The sequence below is a fragment of the Vespa velutina genome, chromosome 18 (genome assembly GCF_912470025.1).
Source record: "Vespa velutina chromosome 18, iVesVel2.1, whole genome shotgun sequence".
Lineage (NCBI taxonomy): Eukaryota > Metazoa > Arthropoda > Insecta > Hymenoptera > Vespidae > Vespa > Vespa velutina.
In genome coordinates this window covers 2,595,902-2,613,401 of record NC_062205.1, presented here as the reverse complement: position 1 = coordinate 2,613,401, position 17,500 = coordinate 2,595,902, and the positions used below count along the sequence as shown (strand labels likewise).

Genomic DNA, 17,500 nt, shown 5'->3' with positions numbered 1-17,500 from the left:
GTACTTAGGTACTCAAAAACTTTACTACATTCTATTCCCTCGATAGATCTCGATCGATCGATCGATCATAAAACGCGTTCTTCCAAAGGGTTTTTGAAACCCTTCGAATAGGGGAAAATTCCGATATATATATTTATATATAATGGAGTTTGCACATTGAACATTTTTCCTATGTGTTTCTGCATATATCTATGTATGTATGTGTGTATGTGTGTGTGTATAAAACGTCAATGGTAGAAAAATGTCGTAGGTAGAAAACAAGAGTTTCACGACGCGTTGTAGAACAATAGAGTTTAGGAATGTCTTTCGAGAGGATGATGATGATGATGATGATGATGATGATGATGATTTATTCGAACTAAAACGTAAATACGAGCGTTTTAAAAAATTCACGCTTGCGTTTATTATATATCATTGCCAAGAGTGGAATGGCAACGTTTAGCCGATTTTTCGTATTTTCAAGAGAACGATGAGAAGGATTTAAACAAATTCGAGCATTTTTCTCTTTCGAGAGCTATTTAAAAGACACTCGGTATAACGTGAAAGAAAAACATTGAAGATTCTTGACTATCGTTCGATAATCCAACCTTTTATTTATCCAAAAAAATCTTTGCTTAGAGGAAAAAAAAAAGAAAAACAAAAAAACAAAAAAAAGAGAAAAAAAAAGAAAGAAAGAAGAAAAAGACAGAAGGAATAGATAATCAATATTTCGAATAGATATTTGTTGCAATTGATAAAAAGATAAAAAAGGAGAGAAAAAGAAAGAAAAAAAAAAAAAAAAAAAAAAAAAAAAAAAAAAAAAGAAAATTGCAAATTTATAATTCGACCCAAGATATTATTCCAATTAAAGTCGATTGATTTGAAGACTTTTGTCTTTGTTTATTTTTTGTTTATCTGACAAAAAAAAAAAAAAAAAAAAAAAAGAAAAAAGAAAAAGAAAAAATTCCCCAGATAGAACGAAGATAAATATTCACTAGTATATCCCCAATAGATATTCGATTCTACTCGCTATCCTTTCGAAAGTTCGAAACATAATCCAGATATTTATTTATTTATTTATTTAATCGTTCATTATTTCTTACAGACACGATCGTACGGATAACAAAACGAATGTCTCTCAAATATTATGATAAAAGCAATTTCTAATGCTGCACAATGTACAAAAGTATATATTACTCTTTCTCTTTGTTGCAGCGGCAATTGCAGCAACTGCAACAACACCAGCACATTATGTATGTATGTACGTATGTACGTATGTACGTATGTATGTATGTATGTATCTATCCACGTATATATGTAACTTCTTCCTCTCGTCAAAGAGTTCGAGTCTTGGATATATGCTGAGTCGTTAAAAGCTTGCCACCCCCTGGCCCCAACCCCTGCCCCTGTGCTCTCCCAACGCTCGTTCCCTTTCCTCTCGTTGAAGAACTTCAGTTAACTTTATATCACACGGAAGTCGACGGTAATGCGTACGTTCCGCGAGAGTACCGTAAGAAATTTTCATTTTTTTTTCTCTCTTTTTTCTCTCTCTCTCTCTCTCTCTCTATCTCTCTATTTTTATCTCTGTTGTCGTCTCCCTCTAGTACTTTTTCTCCTTTCTCTTTTCCTCTTATCATCCCCTTTTCTCTTATCACCTCTCTCAATGTTTCCATTTCGTAACGTTTCATCTAGCTTCTTCTCATTTCGTTTCATTTCGTTAACGTTTGGTTTCGTTTTCGTTTGGTTTTACCTCGTTTATTATATTTTGCTTTATTTGCCTTCTGACATGTCAGAACGTAGAATTAGAGTACTCCTCTTACCCTTCCTCGTCTCCTCTTCCTCCTCTCCCTCCCCACTTCCACCTCTTCCACGGTATCTCTTTTTCGTACTCTTCTTTTTTTGGGCGGGCGGAGGCGGGGGGTAACCCATTTTGTTGAACTCGTACGTCGACCTTTCGGAAGAAAATGTCTCGTCGTCGATCGGACCCCGTAGTAACCCGGTCGCATTAGAACGCGCGAGTATAAAAAAAAAACGATGGACGTACATACATCGGTCACGTTTCGCAAATGTTCTTTTTCATCAGTGAAAATGTCTGTCTGTGTTTATATATGTGTAGATATTTGCGTGCGTGCATACACGTGTGTGTATGTCTACACATACTTCGAAAATATACGATAGATCTTCTCTTTTATTTCGACGAATAATAAAATGTAATATAGGTGAACGTGTGTCTAATGTATAGACGTGTTACACATTAAAAAAATAAAAAAAAATAAAAAAAAAATACAAAAAAAAATACAAAAATATGTTTAAAACCTAAATATCCCGCTGAATTTTTTTTTTCTTTTTTTTTTTTTTTTTTGATAAAATTCTACCGCTTGAAATATCCTTCGTGCATTAAATTTTGGAAATACGAAAGAGTATATTAAATAAAAATAAATAAATAAATAAATAACTACGCACCGACGAAAAATTTGATCGATTTAAATTCTTAACTACATCGATCGGGGTATTTTTTTTTTTTTTTTTTTTTTTTTTTTTTTTTTTTTTTTTTTTTTTTAATACGAAAATAAGGGTGTTCAAACGAGAAAGAAAAAGAAGAATAAACACGATTACTTTCGGTACGTTCGTGGTTAAAGGTCTAAAAGTAGATATTCTCGATAGATTTGTCAATGATTGTATTTATTCGTCGTGTCAAGGAATTAAAACAAATAGAATTTAGGATGAAGTATTTGTCGAGAATAGTCTTAAGTACTTAACCTACTCCCGTTACTCGGATTTCGTGAGACACGGTTTCATTGTCGTTTTGATTTGTTTTGTTTTCTTTTCTTTTTCCTTCTTTCCTTTTTTTTTTCTTTTTTCATTTCTTCCATTCCCTCATTTCGTTCTTTCATTCATCTTCCTTTTTGTTTGTTATTTTTAATTTCATCTTTTCTCCTTCTTCTCGTTCTTTCAATTCTTTCATTATAAGTTCTTAAGGAGACTTACTTATCTTTAAACAATGAGACAAAAGTATAAGAAAGATTAACTTGAGTTTTTCCTAGCACATCCTGTAATCTGACGAAGGCAAAACGATGAAAAATACTTGAGAAGAGAATCTCGACGATTACGGGGATAGGAGAGAGATGGTTGGGCAAAATTCCAGAATGGGAGAGAAAGGGTTGGTAGAAAAAGTTTAAGGGAGGAATGTAAGGAAAAAGAGAAAGAAAAGGAGAGGAAGAGAGATAGAGAGAGAGAGAGAGAGAGAAAGATATAAAACCAGAAAATGAGGAAATGTAAGCTTTCCCTCCTTCCTTCGGCTTGAAACGTTTCTCTTTATTCTCTTTCTTTTAGTCCTTCTTTCTCCCACATCCCTTATTCCATTCTCTTCATTTTTCTAAAAACATAAAAGTAAAGTTTATACGAGACTCCTTTGCACACGTCGTTTTATAACGCACGACAACGAGAAAAGAAATAAAGTGAGATGAAAGAGTGTGAGAAAAAGAGAGAGAGAGAGAGAGAGAGAGAGAGAGAGAGAGAGAGAGAGAGAGAGGAGACAAAGTTAGAAAAAGAAATGAAAGAGAACGATAGCGATAGAGAGAAAAAGATAGAGATACACCTAGAGAAAGAGAGAGAGAGAGAGAGAGAGAGAGATGGTTGGCAGATGCTTCGAATTAAAGCAACGTGTTTGTTTATGTATGTATGTGCGTGTTACATCGAGAATAAAAGAAGGAAAAAGGTAAATCGTGACGGCGAGAGAAACTCTTGCTGACTTTACGAGTCGAGCGAAGGCAGACTAGAACGTAAAACGGAATTGAAGGTATATATATATATATATATATATATATATATATATAAAGAGAGAAAGAGAGAGAGAGGGTGTGTGAGGTAGTGAATAGAGTTTCTTCATCTTTCGTTTGGCAAAAGCTCGAAGGTTAGTTCGCTTAGAATAGAGTATAGATATTTCGAGAATAATGCTGTTGTAAATCTAGTGTTAAACTGGGAGGATGGTTAATCCTTCTCTTCCTTCTCCTCCTCCTCATTTTCCTCTTTCTCCTTCTTCTTCTAACTTCTTTTTTTTTTCCTTTCTTTTCTTTTTTTTTTTTTCTTTTTTTTCTTTTCTTTTTCTTTTTACAGGCTCTGACTTTCTTTAGCTTCCTCTCTTTTCCTTTTTTCATTAATTTCTTTCTTTCTTTCTTTCTTTCTTTCTAACTTTCTGCGTCTGTCATTTTGTTCAGGTAATATCTGACGACAGGGAAGGGAATTTAAACGAGATCGAACGAGTAATGTGCTATTTGTCATTTGTAATTTTTTTAATTTATAATTTTGTAATTTTTTACGCGCTATTATTATTTTATATCCAATAGAAATTTATAATTTAGTATAAATACGTTTAGATCGTTTGCATTCGATACCGGGAGGGGTTTTTTTTTTTTTTGTTTTTTCCTTATTTTTTATTTCCTTTTTCTCTCTTTGTTTGTTTGTTTTTTTCTTGTTTTTCCCTCACTTTTCTTTTCTTTCCTTTTCTTTTCTTTCTCGCAAACACATCGTCATCATAATAACGATGTGAGTTAAAGTACGTCCTCTCTCTCTCTCTCTCTCTCTCTCTCTCTCTCTCTCTCTCTCTCTCTATTCACTCACTCATCGTGCTCGATGCAGGAGGAGAGATTTTCACGTGGGACGACAATTCGATCGAGCGAATCTGGTCTAAAGCAACCAACTAGAACTAAAATTATTCAACCGTTAGTTTAATACTGTCTAATGCTATATCTCATTATTCACATTTAAACGAGAAAGGAAATTAATTTCTAAATCGAAATGATCGTTTAAGTTTTAGTTTAGGATCGATCAAAAGTATATAAATTCCCTTAACGATTGAAAGGATGTTCTTTTGTATTTTAAGAAATATTGAGAAATAATTCTATAACGTTGATTTCTTCGAAGTTTCGATAATAAATGATAGATCGTAGTAATCATTTAGAATTCTTTTTTCTATATAACTAAGTACGTAATTATGTACTCAATGTATGTACGTAGAAGTACGTATGTACTCGGATGCGCGTACGTACGGCGTGAAATTACTGGTGTATTTAATTGTGGATTTTTTTTCTTCTTTCTTCTTTCTTTTTCTTTTTTTTTTTTTTTTTTTTTTTTTTTTTTTTTTTATAGAAAATTCTCAACTTTTTTTTTTTTTTTTGAGAATTATTTGTGAACCGGCTTTGTGCTTTTATTTTCCTTAAATTTTTAAGAATCCTTTAACAAAATTCTACCCCTACTAACCGAGGGAAACGAACAGAGGTAAAATCTAGGAAAATACTTTTTTCCCTATTGCTTTAAGGGAACCATGTGAACTCAGCGATTTTTCTTTTTCTTTCGAGAATTTTACGGTTTGGCGACCTACCAAGATTTTCTGAGCTTAGCAAGTTAACAGAAAGAGAGACAGACAGAGAGAGAGAGAGAGAGAGAGAGAGAGAGAGAGAGAGAGAGAGAGAGAGAGAAAAAGGTACTCTAAAGAAGCAATTCGTCCGCACCAGAAGTTTCGTAAGTTTCGGCATATAGTACTCGTACATATAAAAGAAGAAGAAGAAGGAGAAGGAAAAAAAAATAAATAAAACGAAAGAAAGAAAGAAAAACCATCAATGTTATTTATCACCGTCGTCATTAATGTCCATCGATAAACAACGAAAGTAAGGTGAATTAGTTTAACTTAATCGTTGACTCGTTCCGTACAGTCCTTCTTTTTTTTCTTTTTCTTTTCCTTTGTCGTTTTCCTTTTTCCTCTTTTCAATATTAAAACAAAAGATAGAATTCTTCCTAATAAACGTAAAACGAATGGAAAATATTATCTAAGGCATAAGAGGAAGTTTATTTCTTTTTTTCCTTTCTCTTTCTTCGTTCTTTTCTATTCCTTTTTTTTTCTTTTTTTTTTTTCTTTTCTTGTTTTTTTCTTTTTTCCTTTTTCTCTCTCGTCAGTTTATTTCTTCACCACCAACGCAAAATATTTATAATTAATTCGAAGATACGTCGTGAAGGGGCAAAAAAAAAAAAGAAACAAAAAGAAAAAATGAAAGAAAGAAAGTAAGGATAAAAAAGAAATGATAAAAGGAATTTCCTTCTCTTGTGTATGTTGCGCGAAAGAAAGAAAGAAAGAAAGAAAAAAAAGAAAAAGAAAAAGAAAAAGAGATGTTTCGTCTTTCTCGCGATCTCAACCTTTAGGTAGGTCTCAACCTTTGAGGATAAAAGAAAAGAAAAAATAGACAGACAGACAGACAGACAGACAGACAGACAGACAGACAGACAGACAGACAGACAGACAGAGAGAGAGAGAGAGAGAGAGGGAGAAAGGGATGGAAAAAAAAGAAGAAAAAAAAGGAGAAAGAAGAACAGGAACGCGCTGCCATTCATTATTCTTTCAAGTTAAAACTTTTGCCAGTGTTCCTGAACGCTCGTGAAATAGATTGACCATTATTTTACAAGAAGAAAAAGAAGAAGAAGAAGAAGAAGAAGAAGAAGAAAAAGAGAAGAAGAGGAGGAGGAGGAATAAACAAAACAAAACAAAAAAAAATAAAAAAAGAATCTTGGAAGATTGATGTCGTAAAAAAGAATCAAATCGTAAAGTAGCGTAAAAAGGAAGGATGACGATGGCGTTCCAACATTGATTTCTTCGTCGGTATAGAAATTACCCCCCCCACCCCCCCCCCCCCACCCCTCCTCTCTCTCTCTCTCTCTCTCTCTCTGTTTCTTTTTTTTTTTAAACATAATTAGGGAATTAGCGAATAGAACACGATAACATTGTGTCACGATGACACACCATTAACAGCTTCGATGACAAATTATAATTACGATTAAAAATTATAATATATAGTTCGTTTATTAGAGAAAGAGAGAAAGACAGAAAGGGAATGAAGGAAAGAGGAGAAAGAAAGATGGACGGACAGTAAGCTTTTATTCCGGACGGAAATATGTATAACAAGGGAGGACGAATACTCTCTTCCGGAGGTAAAATAGATCGGGCAAAGGTGTCGGGTGTGGAAGTTGTGAATTCTGTATGGATGGTAGGTGTGCGATCCAGACGAGTTCGTGATCACGCGTACATCTTCCCTCTCTCTTTCTCTCTCTCTTTATATGCATATATATATATATATATATATATATATATATATATCTTTGGTACACTTGCCCATCTAGTAAACTGTCTCGTTCTCTCTCTCTCTTTCTCTTTCTCTTTCTATCTTTTCTATCACGTTAATTCTATCTTTGGTAGATGTACATACAACGGTGTACTCTATCTCTAGACCGGTGAAATTAGCTACGATGTATCTCGTATGGAACTATCCACGTTGTCCAATGAGATTCGAGAAATCGTTGTTGCAGAAAGAAAGAGAGAGACATTGAGATAGAGAGTGAGAGAGAGAAAGATATATATATATATATATATATATATATATATATATATATAAATAGATAGAGAAGAATGGACGATGGATGGATAGACAGGTGGATGTTATTGTGATCCGGACAACATCGCTGAACGATGTTCTGAAACAAACTACAGTAGCACAGTGGCTCGTTCGGTGTCACGAATTATCGAGTTCTCGTCGTCTCGAGAGAAAGAGAGAGAGAGAGAGAGAGAGAGAGAGAGAGAGAGAGAGAGAGAGAGAAGATGACAAAGATTCGACGTCGATGATGAGAAATATCTTTTTTCGTTTTATTTTGTTTTTCTTTTAATCTTCATCGAAAGTTTTTCAAAAGAATTTGAAATTAATTTGCACGTATCTTAGTTAATTATACAAATAATCGTTATTAATAACAAGCTCTAAATGCAAACTAATAAATTCTAAAGTTTCGTATATACGTATGTATGATCGTGATTTATCAGTATGCGAGGTGATTTAAACGTAGCTAAAATTCAAATTATTGATTCTCTAGAACACGTTAAATACTTTAACGGAGGGGACACGGTAGACGTGTATACTGTACTCTTTCTCTCTCTGTCTCTCTCTCTTTCTCTCTCTCTGTGTGCGTGTGTGTATTACGTGTTTATATTAGTTCGTAAATAATAAAATATTTTGCGTTTAAATGGCGGATTAAAGATCGACGTGAAAAGGAGTCTGGAGGAGAACGTGGAAGTAAATGGAAGGGGATGGGAATGGAAATGGGGATGAAGGATTGAGGAGGAAGAGGAGGGGGGGGGAGTGGGAATAGGCAGAGGATTGGGAGGGAGAAGACTCGTTTTGTACGATAGAATAGAGAGACTTTGGAGCGAAGGAAAATTGTTTAGCGAGGAGCACAACTTTACTACCATTCACTATCCCCCCTCCTCTCCCCAACCCACTACCATTACCCCTTAGCAATACTACCCTCGTCCTCATCATTCTCTGTTTTCTCAACGTCGTCGTCGTCGTCGGTGGTGAGACAAAATTCTACGACCCTCGTTATAATTCGTCAAGGAGCTCTCTTCGACATTGAAATGTCAGTTCTGAAACTCCCATGTAAGTGTATTCGCTAGAGAGAGAGAGAGAAAGAGAAAGAGAGAGAGAGAGAGAGAGAGAGAGAGAGAGAGAGAGAGAAAAGTTCTCGACGACCGAAATGCTACGACTCTGTGTTTTGATGAATGTCATTAAGAGAATCTCTCTCTCTCTCTCTCTCTCTCTCTCTCTTACAAATTTATACGAAATTAGCTCGGGTAAGATACATAAATAAATATATTAACAAAAGGATACCTGAAATATTAATCCCACCCTCTTAACTGGCCCCATAAAGCTCGTTGCAACAATGAATATGCATTCATTGTTAACGATTTAAGGTCATTGTTGTCGAACGATCTGAATACTGACTTTCTTTTTTTTTTTGTTCTTTTTTTTTCTCCTTTCGAATAGTACACGTTACCGCGCCATTACTATTTAAGGTGGTAGCGGGGGGGGGGAGGGGAGGGGTGGGAAACTGTTTCACATTCCGCAACGTATATAGTAAGTATTTATATTACTATAATACGAGATATTCTTTATAATTAATTAAACGCATATTAAGTGCGTATTGTCTTTGTTAACATTTAAAATTAAATGATATGTACAACTTAGATAGAGATTTTCTTAGAAAGGGGAGTATCTGTCAGAACTTTGCGTCTTTTATGTTTGCTTCTTTCTTGCTTTCTCTCTTTTTTTTTTTTTTTTTTCTTTTTTTTTTTCTTTTTTTTTTTGTCGTCGAGTCTCGTGAAAAAGGGGAAGAACGCGATATAAAAACATAGAAATGTCTCCGTAATTGTCGGCAATAATAATGACGATATAAGAAGAAACGAAGAGAGAGAGAGAGAGAGAGAGAGAGAGAGAGAGAGAGAGAGAGCGAATGGAAGCGCGTATTCTCGTTAGAAAGACTTTGTGCATTCAATGCAAGAAAGATAGATAAATAGATAAAGAGCAAGAGAGAGAGAGAGAGAGAGAGAGAGAGAGAGAGAAAGGGGAAGAAAACAAAATAGTAAAACAGGAGTATTACGTCTTCGTAAGAAAATGCAGTCTTATTCAATATGCAAGACGTTTATTTATTTATTTATTCCAGCTCGGTAAATCGAGACTGAAGAGTTCTCTTAGAAGTAATTTAGGCTTTAAAATATACCCACCAATCTAACTGTTGTATTTTACTTTATGGGATATTTTTACGGTAGAAAAGAAATAAATAGATAGATAGATAGATAGATAGATAGATAGATAGATAGAGAGAGAGAGAGAGAGAGGGAGAGAGAGAGAGAGAGAGAGTCAGAGAGAGAAAAATTATGAATATCGTTCAGTTCTCCTCGGTTAGTTAGAATGAAAATGAGAAAATTATGGTGAAAATTATTTCGGTAGACCGAACGTATGATTCGATCGTAGAACGTTCAACTAACTAATTGAGTGGACAAATGTGATTACAGTTAGTTTGAAGTTCGAGTATGAAGAGAAAGAGAAAGAGAGAGAGAGAGAGAGAGAGAGAGAGAGAGAGAGAGAGAGAGAGAGAGAGAGAGAAAGATAGAGAGATAGAGACGTTGACTCGGATAAACATTATTTCGTCTTATTAGATTAAATGGAGAAAGAGAAGATTAGTATGGAACAGACTGGTGTAGCATGATTAAACCTTTGTCAGGTGAGAGACATGTAATTACAGGACGACTTGTCTAATATAACGCGATAGTTAATTCAAAGTTGTATCAGAGATGTACGAATACAATCACGATCACGATCACATTCACGATCACGATTATCATGAACATGGGGAAGTAAGCTCCTTGATACTACGAGTACATTCTCGACCTTGATAGTGTGTTATCAATTTACTCAATCTCTTTATAAATCTTTTTCTCTCTTTCTCTTTTATTATATATCTACGTACAATATATACATACATATATATATATATATATATATATATACATATTTATTTATTCATATATGTTAGTGCACATATGCAATCGTCTTTGTCTAATATCGTGTACGTAGATGTATATACATATGTATGTATGTATGTATGTATGTACATACTTAAGTGTTGACTACCTTGTGCAGTTGGCAGCCAACATGGTAGGTATATATATATATATATGTATATATGTATGTATGTATGTATGTTGTATGTATGTATGTATGTACGTCGATACCTGGCCAGGACACTGTCGTGCTTTGTGCCGGTAATACAGGTGTCGGATAAAGCAGGAGATATATATATATATAAAGAGAGGGACAGAGAGAGAGAGAGAGAGAGAGAGAGACAAAGAGAAAAGCACATAGGTTGCATCTCTCCAGCGATGTTTCCTCAACATTACCTCCGATTAATCGGCGAGGATACGTCTATCTCTCTCTTTCTCTCTCTCTCTCTCTCTCTCTCTCTCTCTCTCTGTCTCTCTCTGTCTCTCTCTCTCTCTGCTTCTCGTCTTCTCCTGTTCTATCTAATCCGCAAACAGTCGAGAGGCTTTAGAGTATATTCCTGCTAAATCATGGAGACGGGGACTAGTGATATGAATAGACCGATAGATAGAGATGATGCGTGAGTAACTCGAGATGACAATTTTTCGAAATGGATAAATAGGAAGAGAAATAAAATTGAAAATTCAAAATAAAAAAAAAATATATATTATGTAAAAGAACCTGACATTTTCAATTAGGTTATACCAAAGTATAGATGTTTGATTTATAGTACTCATGGGATCCTCTTTCTCTTTTTCACTTTATCTGTTTCTCTCTCTCTCTCTCTCTCTCTCTCTCTCTCTTTCTCTATTTCTATTTAGTAATTATCGATTCGTTTGATATAACTGTAATGTGTATTTTGAAATGTTTATTTTGAATCAAAATCTTATTGATATATGAATGTTAATATTAATCATACAATTATAAAGAAGTTAAATAAATAAATAAATAAATAAATAAATAAATAAATAAATAAATAAATAAATAAATAAATAAATTGAGATGATTTCGGAATCTTTTGATTTACGATTTACGCGAAATGATAGTTTTGTAATAATATTGTTGGAATAAAATTATTACATTTCTATATTTCTTTCATTTATTTTTTTGAAATCAAACGACTTCAAGACTTAAGATTTTCTTTTAGACGAATAGTTAGACGAAGAGAGATATATGAGATACTCTTTGAGTATCGAGTATGGGGCTCTCAAAAGAGGTAAAAAGGGATTAGAGTAACGCGTATACCAAGAGAGCTTTTCTGACTTTTATCATTAAGAGATAGAAGAGCTAGCTAGCTTTTCGGTATCATTTAATATTCTTATGACGTAGCAGAGAGAGCGAGACTGAGAGAGAAAGAGGCAGAGAGAGAGAGAGAGAGAGAGAGAGAGAGAGAGAGAGAGAGAGAGAAAGGAAGAGTGAGAGAAGTAGTATAGGACCTTTCGCTATGTTATATCTTATAGCAAGTTAGAGATGTTCCTCCAATGATGTTATGAAACTTCCAACGTACTACGGAATTCAATTTATTCCGTCTGCTAGCTCTCTAAGCAAACAATGACTTATCCAACTTGCGAAATTTATAAATGTATGGACATGGGTTAAAATTAAATATGGTATTTGCTGGGTGAAAGAAGAGGTGAAGGGTAGGGGCTGAGTGGGGGGAGGGGGAGAAGATATAATCAAAATGGATTGCCATGAATCATGAATTATTAGCGTATAGATCATTATCCTTGTTTCATAATCTTTCTTCCCCCCCCCTCCCCCCTCCCCCATTTCGTACATTTCGATAATTTTTTTTTTTTTTTTTTTTTACGACAAACGCGATACCAAACAATTTCACGATATACAATCTCATAAGAATTTCGTATAGATCGAAATAATTGTATGTCGTTACGAAGATACGATCGTGTCGATAATTTTGCTCCGTCAGAGAGATTAATTTTCCCTCCTCCTCAATCTTCCCCCTCTTATTATATATCATAAAAAAGTAGTTTCATCCAAGTAAAGAAATCGATTTGATTTAAAATTGTCGAGGGAGTTAATATTCTTTCGATCTCAATGTATATATTTTTTTTTCTTTTTTTTTTCCCTTCCAATAAAAATTACTTCCCCGCCTATCGAGGATTCAAGAAACAATGAAAGCCCCAAAGACATTTGAAAGATATCAATTGATCATTGATCATTGATCGTATGATAAAAACACCTGTCGTAATATTTTACAGGTCGGCCAGGAACGGATTATCCGGTGCTAGGAAAGGTGCCGTATACGAATTTCTATTGCGACGATCAACCCTATCCAGGGTTTTTTGCCGACGTTGAGACCAGATGCCAAGCTTGGCATTATTGCGACATTGACGGCCGACAGGCAACATTCTTGTGCCCTAATGGGACGCAATTCAGTCAGGTCGTATTCGTTTGCGATTGGTGGTTCAACGTTAGGTGCGAACTCAGTCCGAAGCTTTACGTCATCAACAGCCGATTGTACGGGAAACCTACGGAGGATCCTACAAGGCCCCATCGCATCATCACGAAGGAACTACTCGAAAATATCTTCGTTAAACGAAAATGAACCCGTGATTTCTGGATGAGAACAAACTATTTCTTTTCTCTCTCTCTCTCTCTCTCTCTCTCTCTCTCTTTCATCCTTCGAAATCAACGAACGAAATTTTCGTTCGAAGAAAAACATAAATGGATAGTGATATTTCCTTTTTTTTTTTTTTCTTTTTTCTTCCTCTTGATATAGTGAACATTAACTTTTGGAAATTTCGTCAAGACAAGAGATCGATGAATATTAAAAGCTTGTGATCGAATGAGAATTAAACGCGATGGAAGAATTCTTCTTTTTTATTTTTATCTTTTCAATTTTTCTTTCTCTCTTTTCCTTTTTTTTTTCTTTTCTTCTTCTTTCTCTTTTAAAGATGAAAGAAGTTCGAAGAATTACGAGAAAGATTTCTCTTTTCTCTTCTCTCTCTCTCTCTCTCTCTCTCTCTCTCTATCTCTCTATCTATCTATCTGTCTCTTTCTTTCTTTTTTTTTTTTTTACTTTCCTTTCTCTTTTTCACATTGATAACAGAATTTTTCGAATTGCGAAGATCGTCGGGACAAAGGGATTGTGTGGAGAAATGTGAAAATATAAAATGCAAAGGGGATGAGGGAGGAGGCCCAATATCTTTGTAAAATAAAGAAGAAGAAGAGGAGGAGGAGGAGGAGGAGGAGGAGGAGGAAGAAAAAGAAGGACAAAGATAAAGAAGAGAAAAGAAAAAGGAAAAAGAAGAGGATTCGAGTCAATGGAAAAATTTGTTTGGCAAACTGCAATAAAGTGACGAACAGCTGTTTAGAAAAAAAAATAAAAAAAAAGAATATGTAACTATTCCTGATGATTCTTTGTACCGTGTAAAGAAAAAAAGTAATGAAGTAAGACTATTAACTCTCTTCTTTGCGGGCCGGGGGGGGGGGTGGAGGAAGGAAATAAGAAAAAAAAAAGAGAGAAAAAAGGAACAAAAAAAAGATAAGGTAAAAAAAAATATTCTTTTTTCTAAACTAAACGAAATTAATTAATTCTTCCATCGTTGTTATAATGATTAAGTAAAAAAAGTAAAAAAAAGTAAAAAAAATAAAATAAAAAAAAAAAAATAAAAAAATAAAAAAAAATAAATATCGAACGACGTGAATGAGTAAAAAACGCGTAAGATAATTAAGTTTAAAATGTGTAAATAAAATAGAGTGAGATAGATAGAGATAGTGAGAGAGAGAGAGAGAGAGAGAGAGAGAGAGAGAGAGAGAGACTCTCGTAAACATTCGTTTTATAAGAATATTTCATTGAAATAGTTCATAGGTTTTATTATTATTTACCTGTTTATTAATAGATATGTAATATGTAATATTCGCCAAAGTTACAAATGTGCGGTGTGGTGTTGTAATCGATTAACTTTTGATATTATTCGATAGGAAAAAAAGGCCATAGTTATTTAATGTACTCCATGATAGATATAAATAGAGATGACGTAGAGTTAAATCGTGAAATGGGAGAGTGGATGGAAAGAGAGAGAGAGAGAGAGAGAGAGAGAGAGAGAGAGAGAGAGAGAGAGAGAGAGAGAGAGAGAGAGAGAGAGAAATGGAGAACTAAAGGGTTAACAAAAAGAAATAAAAAAAGAAAAAAAAAGAAAGAAAGAAACAAAAAAACAATTTAGTATAAATAAAAAATGTATTCATTTGAACTTAAGTTAAAGAAAAAAAAAAAAATATATATATATATATAAGATAGGAAATGTCGTAGTGAAAAGGGCGTAACAATAAGAAGGGCGGAAGATAACGAATCTCAATCATTTTTTTCTCTCTCTCTCTCTCTCTTTATTCCTTTTTTTTTTTTTATATATATATATATATATATATATATATATATATATGTCGTTATTGTATGATCAATTGAAACATTGTTGAACTGTTGTGTGGCTGACTAACGTGTCATATAAATAAATATTTTAATGATAGCGCAAGTCAAAAAAGTAATTGTATTAAAATTAAAACGAGATAAAGCTTTGGTGCTTTTGATAAAATTAAGAATGATAAATTTAATACATTTAATAATCTCGCAACTTTTTCTTCTTCTTTTTCTTTTCTCTTTTTCTCACGTCTATTCTCAGACTTTTACGATTTTTCCATTATCAATTTATTTTTCCCATTAATAATCTTATCCAACGACATTATTTCTTTCAGTATATTTTTTTTTACATTTATTTCTTTTTTCTTTATTTTTTTTTTTTTTTTTATTTTTATATAAAGACCGACGCACTTTCGAAAAGAGACGTCGTCTCTGAAAGAAGAGGAAGCAGAAGAAGAAAAAGAAGAAAAAAAAAAAAAGAAAAAAAAAAAAAAAGAGAACATTTCTACGTTCGTTTTTCCTGCTCGTCATTGAACGAAAATCGTCGTCGTTGACGTTTCAAAATGGAAATAAAAAAAATGTCTTGTACCTCCCTATGCCACGACAAGCCCATCCCACACTTTAGTCTAACCTTCTCCTCCCTTTTTTTCTTTTTTTTTCATCCTAAGAAAGCGCTGCTACGAAAATTCTTAGATTCAGGAAAATCCCATAATGCGGTTCTTAAACGTTGATGAGATCGTATCCGGGGGATGAGAAACTTGACTTTTACTGTCCACGAACTTCTTTTATCCCTTTTCTGTCTATTTAGTCTTTCTCTCCCTCTTTCTCTCTCTTTCTCTCTCTCTCTCTCTTATTGCTCCTTAGTTTCAAAGAACTTTTCCGCTTTTTCTATCCTTTCTTTCTCTCTCTCTCCCTCTCTCTCTCTCTCTCTCTCTCTCTTTCTCTCTTTTTCTACTCTTCAACCATTTCTTATCGAGTAAAACAAGAAATTTCAACCCCTTTGAAAATTCGAGAACCAGCTGATAATACGTAGAATAGTTTTCGGGGCACATACCTGTACAAAAGTCATTCGGGGTCGTATTCTACGATAGAAGGAAGCGAAGACAATCGACACGAAAAACGTGAACAATTTTGTTGGGTGGTTGGTGGTGATCGGTTTGATAGGAGAATAGGATACGATAAGATGTAGGAATAACAGGGGGAGGGATGGACAGAGAAGGGAAAGGGGTGGAGGGTTAAGATGAAAACGTTGCATCGTGGGGGAGAATTGTTTGGGATTAATCGAACGATGGGACTCAAGAATTTAAAGAGCAAAGCTTTTGCTTTTAGTTTTTCGACTGTTCCTTTTTCTTTTTCTCTCTCTTTTCTTTTTTTTTTTTTTTTTTTTTACCACGCCCCCTTTCTTCCCTCCAATCCATCCCACTCACTCCCACCACTTTCCTCACGAGACTCGTTTTTATTTATACATTATAATTAAGTACGTCAGCATTTAAGTCGAGTTCATCTCTTTGATGTTATCTGATCAAATTTTTAATGTGTTACGTTGACGTCTTACGTTAATTGTAAAAAAATTGTAAAGAAAATAAAAAATACTCTCGTAATTCAAACATATATATATGTACATATGTATGTATGTATGTATGTATGTATGTATGTATGTATGTATGTATAACAATAATTTATAATATACAATGTTTCCTTTTAATCCTGGTAATGAATCGAAGATTATTCATTATGAGAGATAAACATTATATTTGATGATAACAATGGTATGAGCGGAAGAAATCATAAAAGAAAAAAAAAAAAAACAGATGTAGACGAAGTCGAGTTAAAGGAAAAAATCTCGAAAGGATAATTAGTTTGGAAAATCCTTTTTTTTTTTTTTTACGTTTTCCTTTCTTTCCTTTTTTTTTTTTCTTTTTTTTTCTTTTTTTTTCTATTTCTTTTTCTCTCGACGGTACACGCGGTCGACGGACGATGTCCTTTTCTTTGGAATTTTTTTTCTTTTTTTTTTTTTTTTTTTTTTTTTTTTTTCTTTTTTTTTCCCCTTTAAAAAAGCGAGACAGTTAATGAAGGAAAAATTAACGACGTAGTCTCGACGTTTTTCTTCTATCCAACTTCTTCTATTCGTTGGATCTCTTGACGTATTATACTCTTGCTCTCTCTCTCTCTCTCTCTCTCTCTCTCTCTGTCCCTTTCTAACAAAGACGAAAGAATTTTAATGGAGCTTGAAGAGTTGGAAGGAACTTGACCCACCACTTCCCTACCCCTTTTGCATCCCTTGCACCTCCTCATCCCCTTATCACCTTCAATCATTCCCCATTGACAATATTTTTATTATATTCGCAAACAAATATAATAATGGTACAGAGTCCAACATAGAGAATCTTGTTTGTTTCAATCGTAGTTACAATTTATCAGAGCTTTCCCACACAGGAGAAATTGTGAAACAGAGAGAGAGAGAGAGAGAGAGAGAGAGAGAGAGAGAGAGAGAGAGAGAGAAAGAGAAAGAGAGTACCGCACTCGATTAAAATTTAATCTAATTCAAACGCACGGAACGCGACCAATCGACATCGCCGAATTAATAGAGAAACACTGGCCACGAACTCCGGTCTAATCTCGCATCAAAATTGCATCCCGCTCTCGATCCTGGGTAATTTCACATACTTTTTTTCTTTTTCGTTTTCTTTTTTCTTTATTATGCCTTTTCTTTCTTTCCTTCTTCTAGTTT

At 34.0% G+C, this 17,500-nt stretch overlaps 2 protein-coding genes across 7 annotated transcripts in view; one reads left to right on the top strand and one right to left on the bottom strand.

Annotated features, from left to right (window-relative positions):
- LOC124955458 (ATP-dependent RNA helicase dbp2-like) overlaps positions 1-14,879 on the top strand; it is a 47,059-nt gene extending 32,180 nt beyond the window's left edge. Inside the window, exon 4 of the mRNA XM_047509923.1 lies at positions 12,611-14,879. Within this exon, the coding sequence (XP_047365879.1) occupies positions 12,611-12,957 (347 nt within the window). The 3' untranslated portion in view covers positions 12,958-14,879. The remainder of the gene's footprint in view (positions 1-12,610) is intronic.
- LOC124955575 (RING finger protein 17) overlaps positions 1-17,500 on the bottom strand; it is a 187,258-nt gene that overhangs the window by 53,446 nt on the left and 116,312 nt on the right. The gene's annotated exons all lie outside the window — the stretch shown is intronic.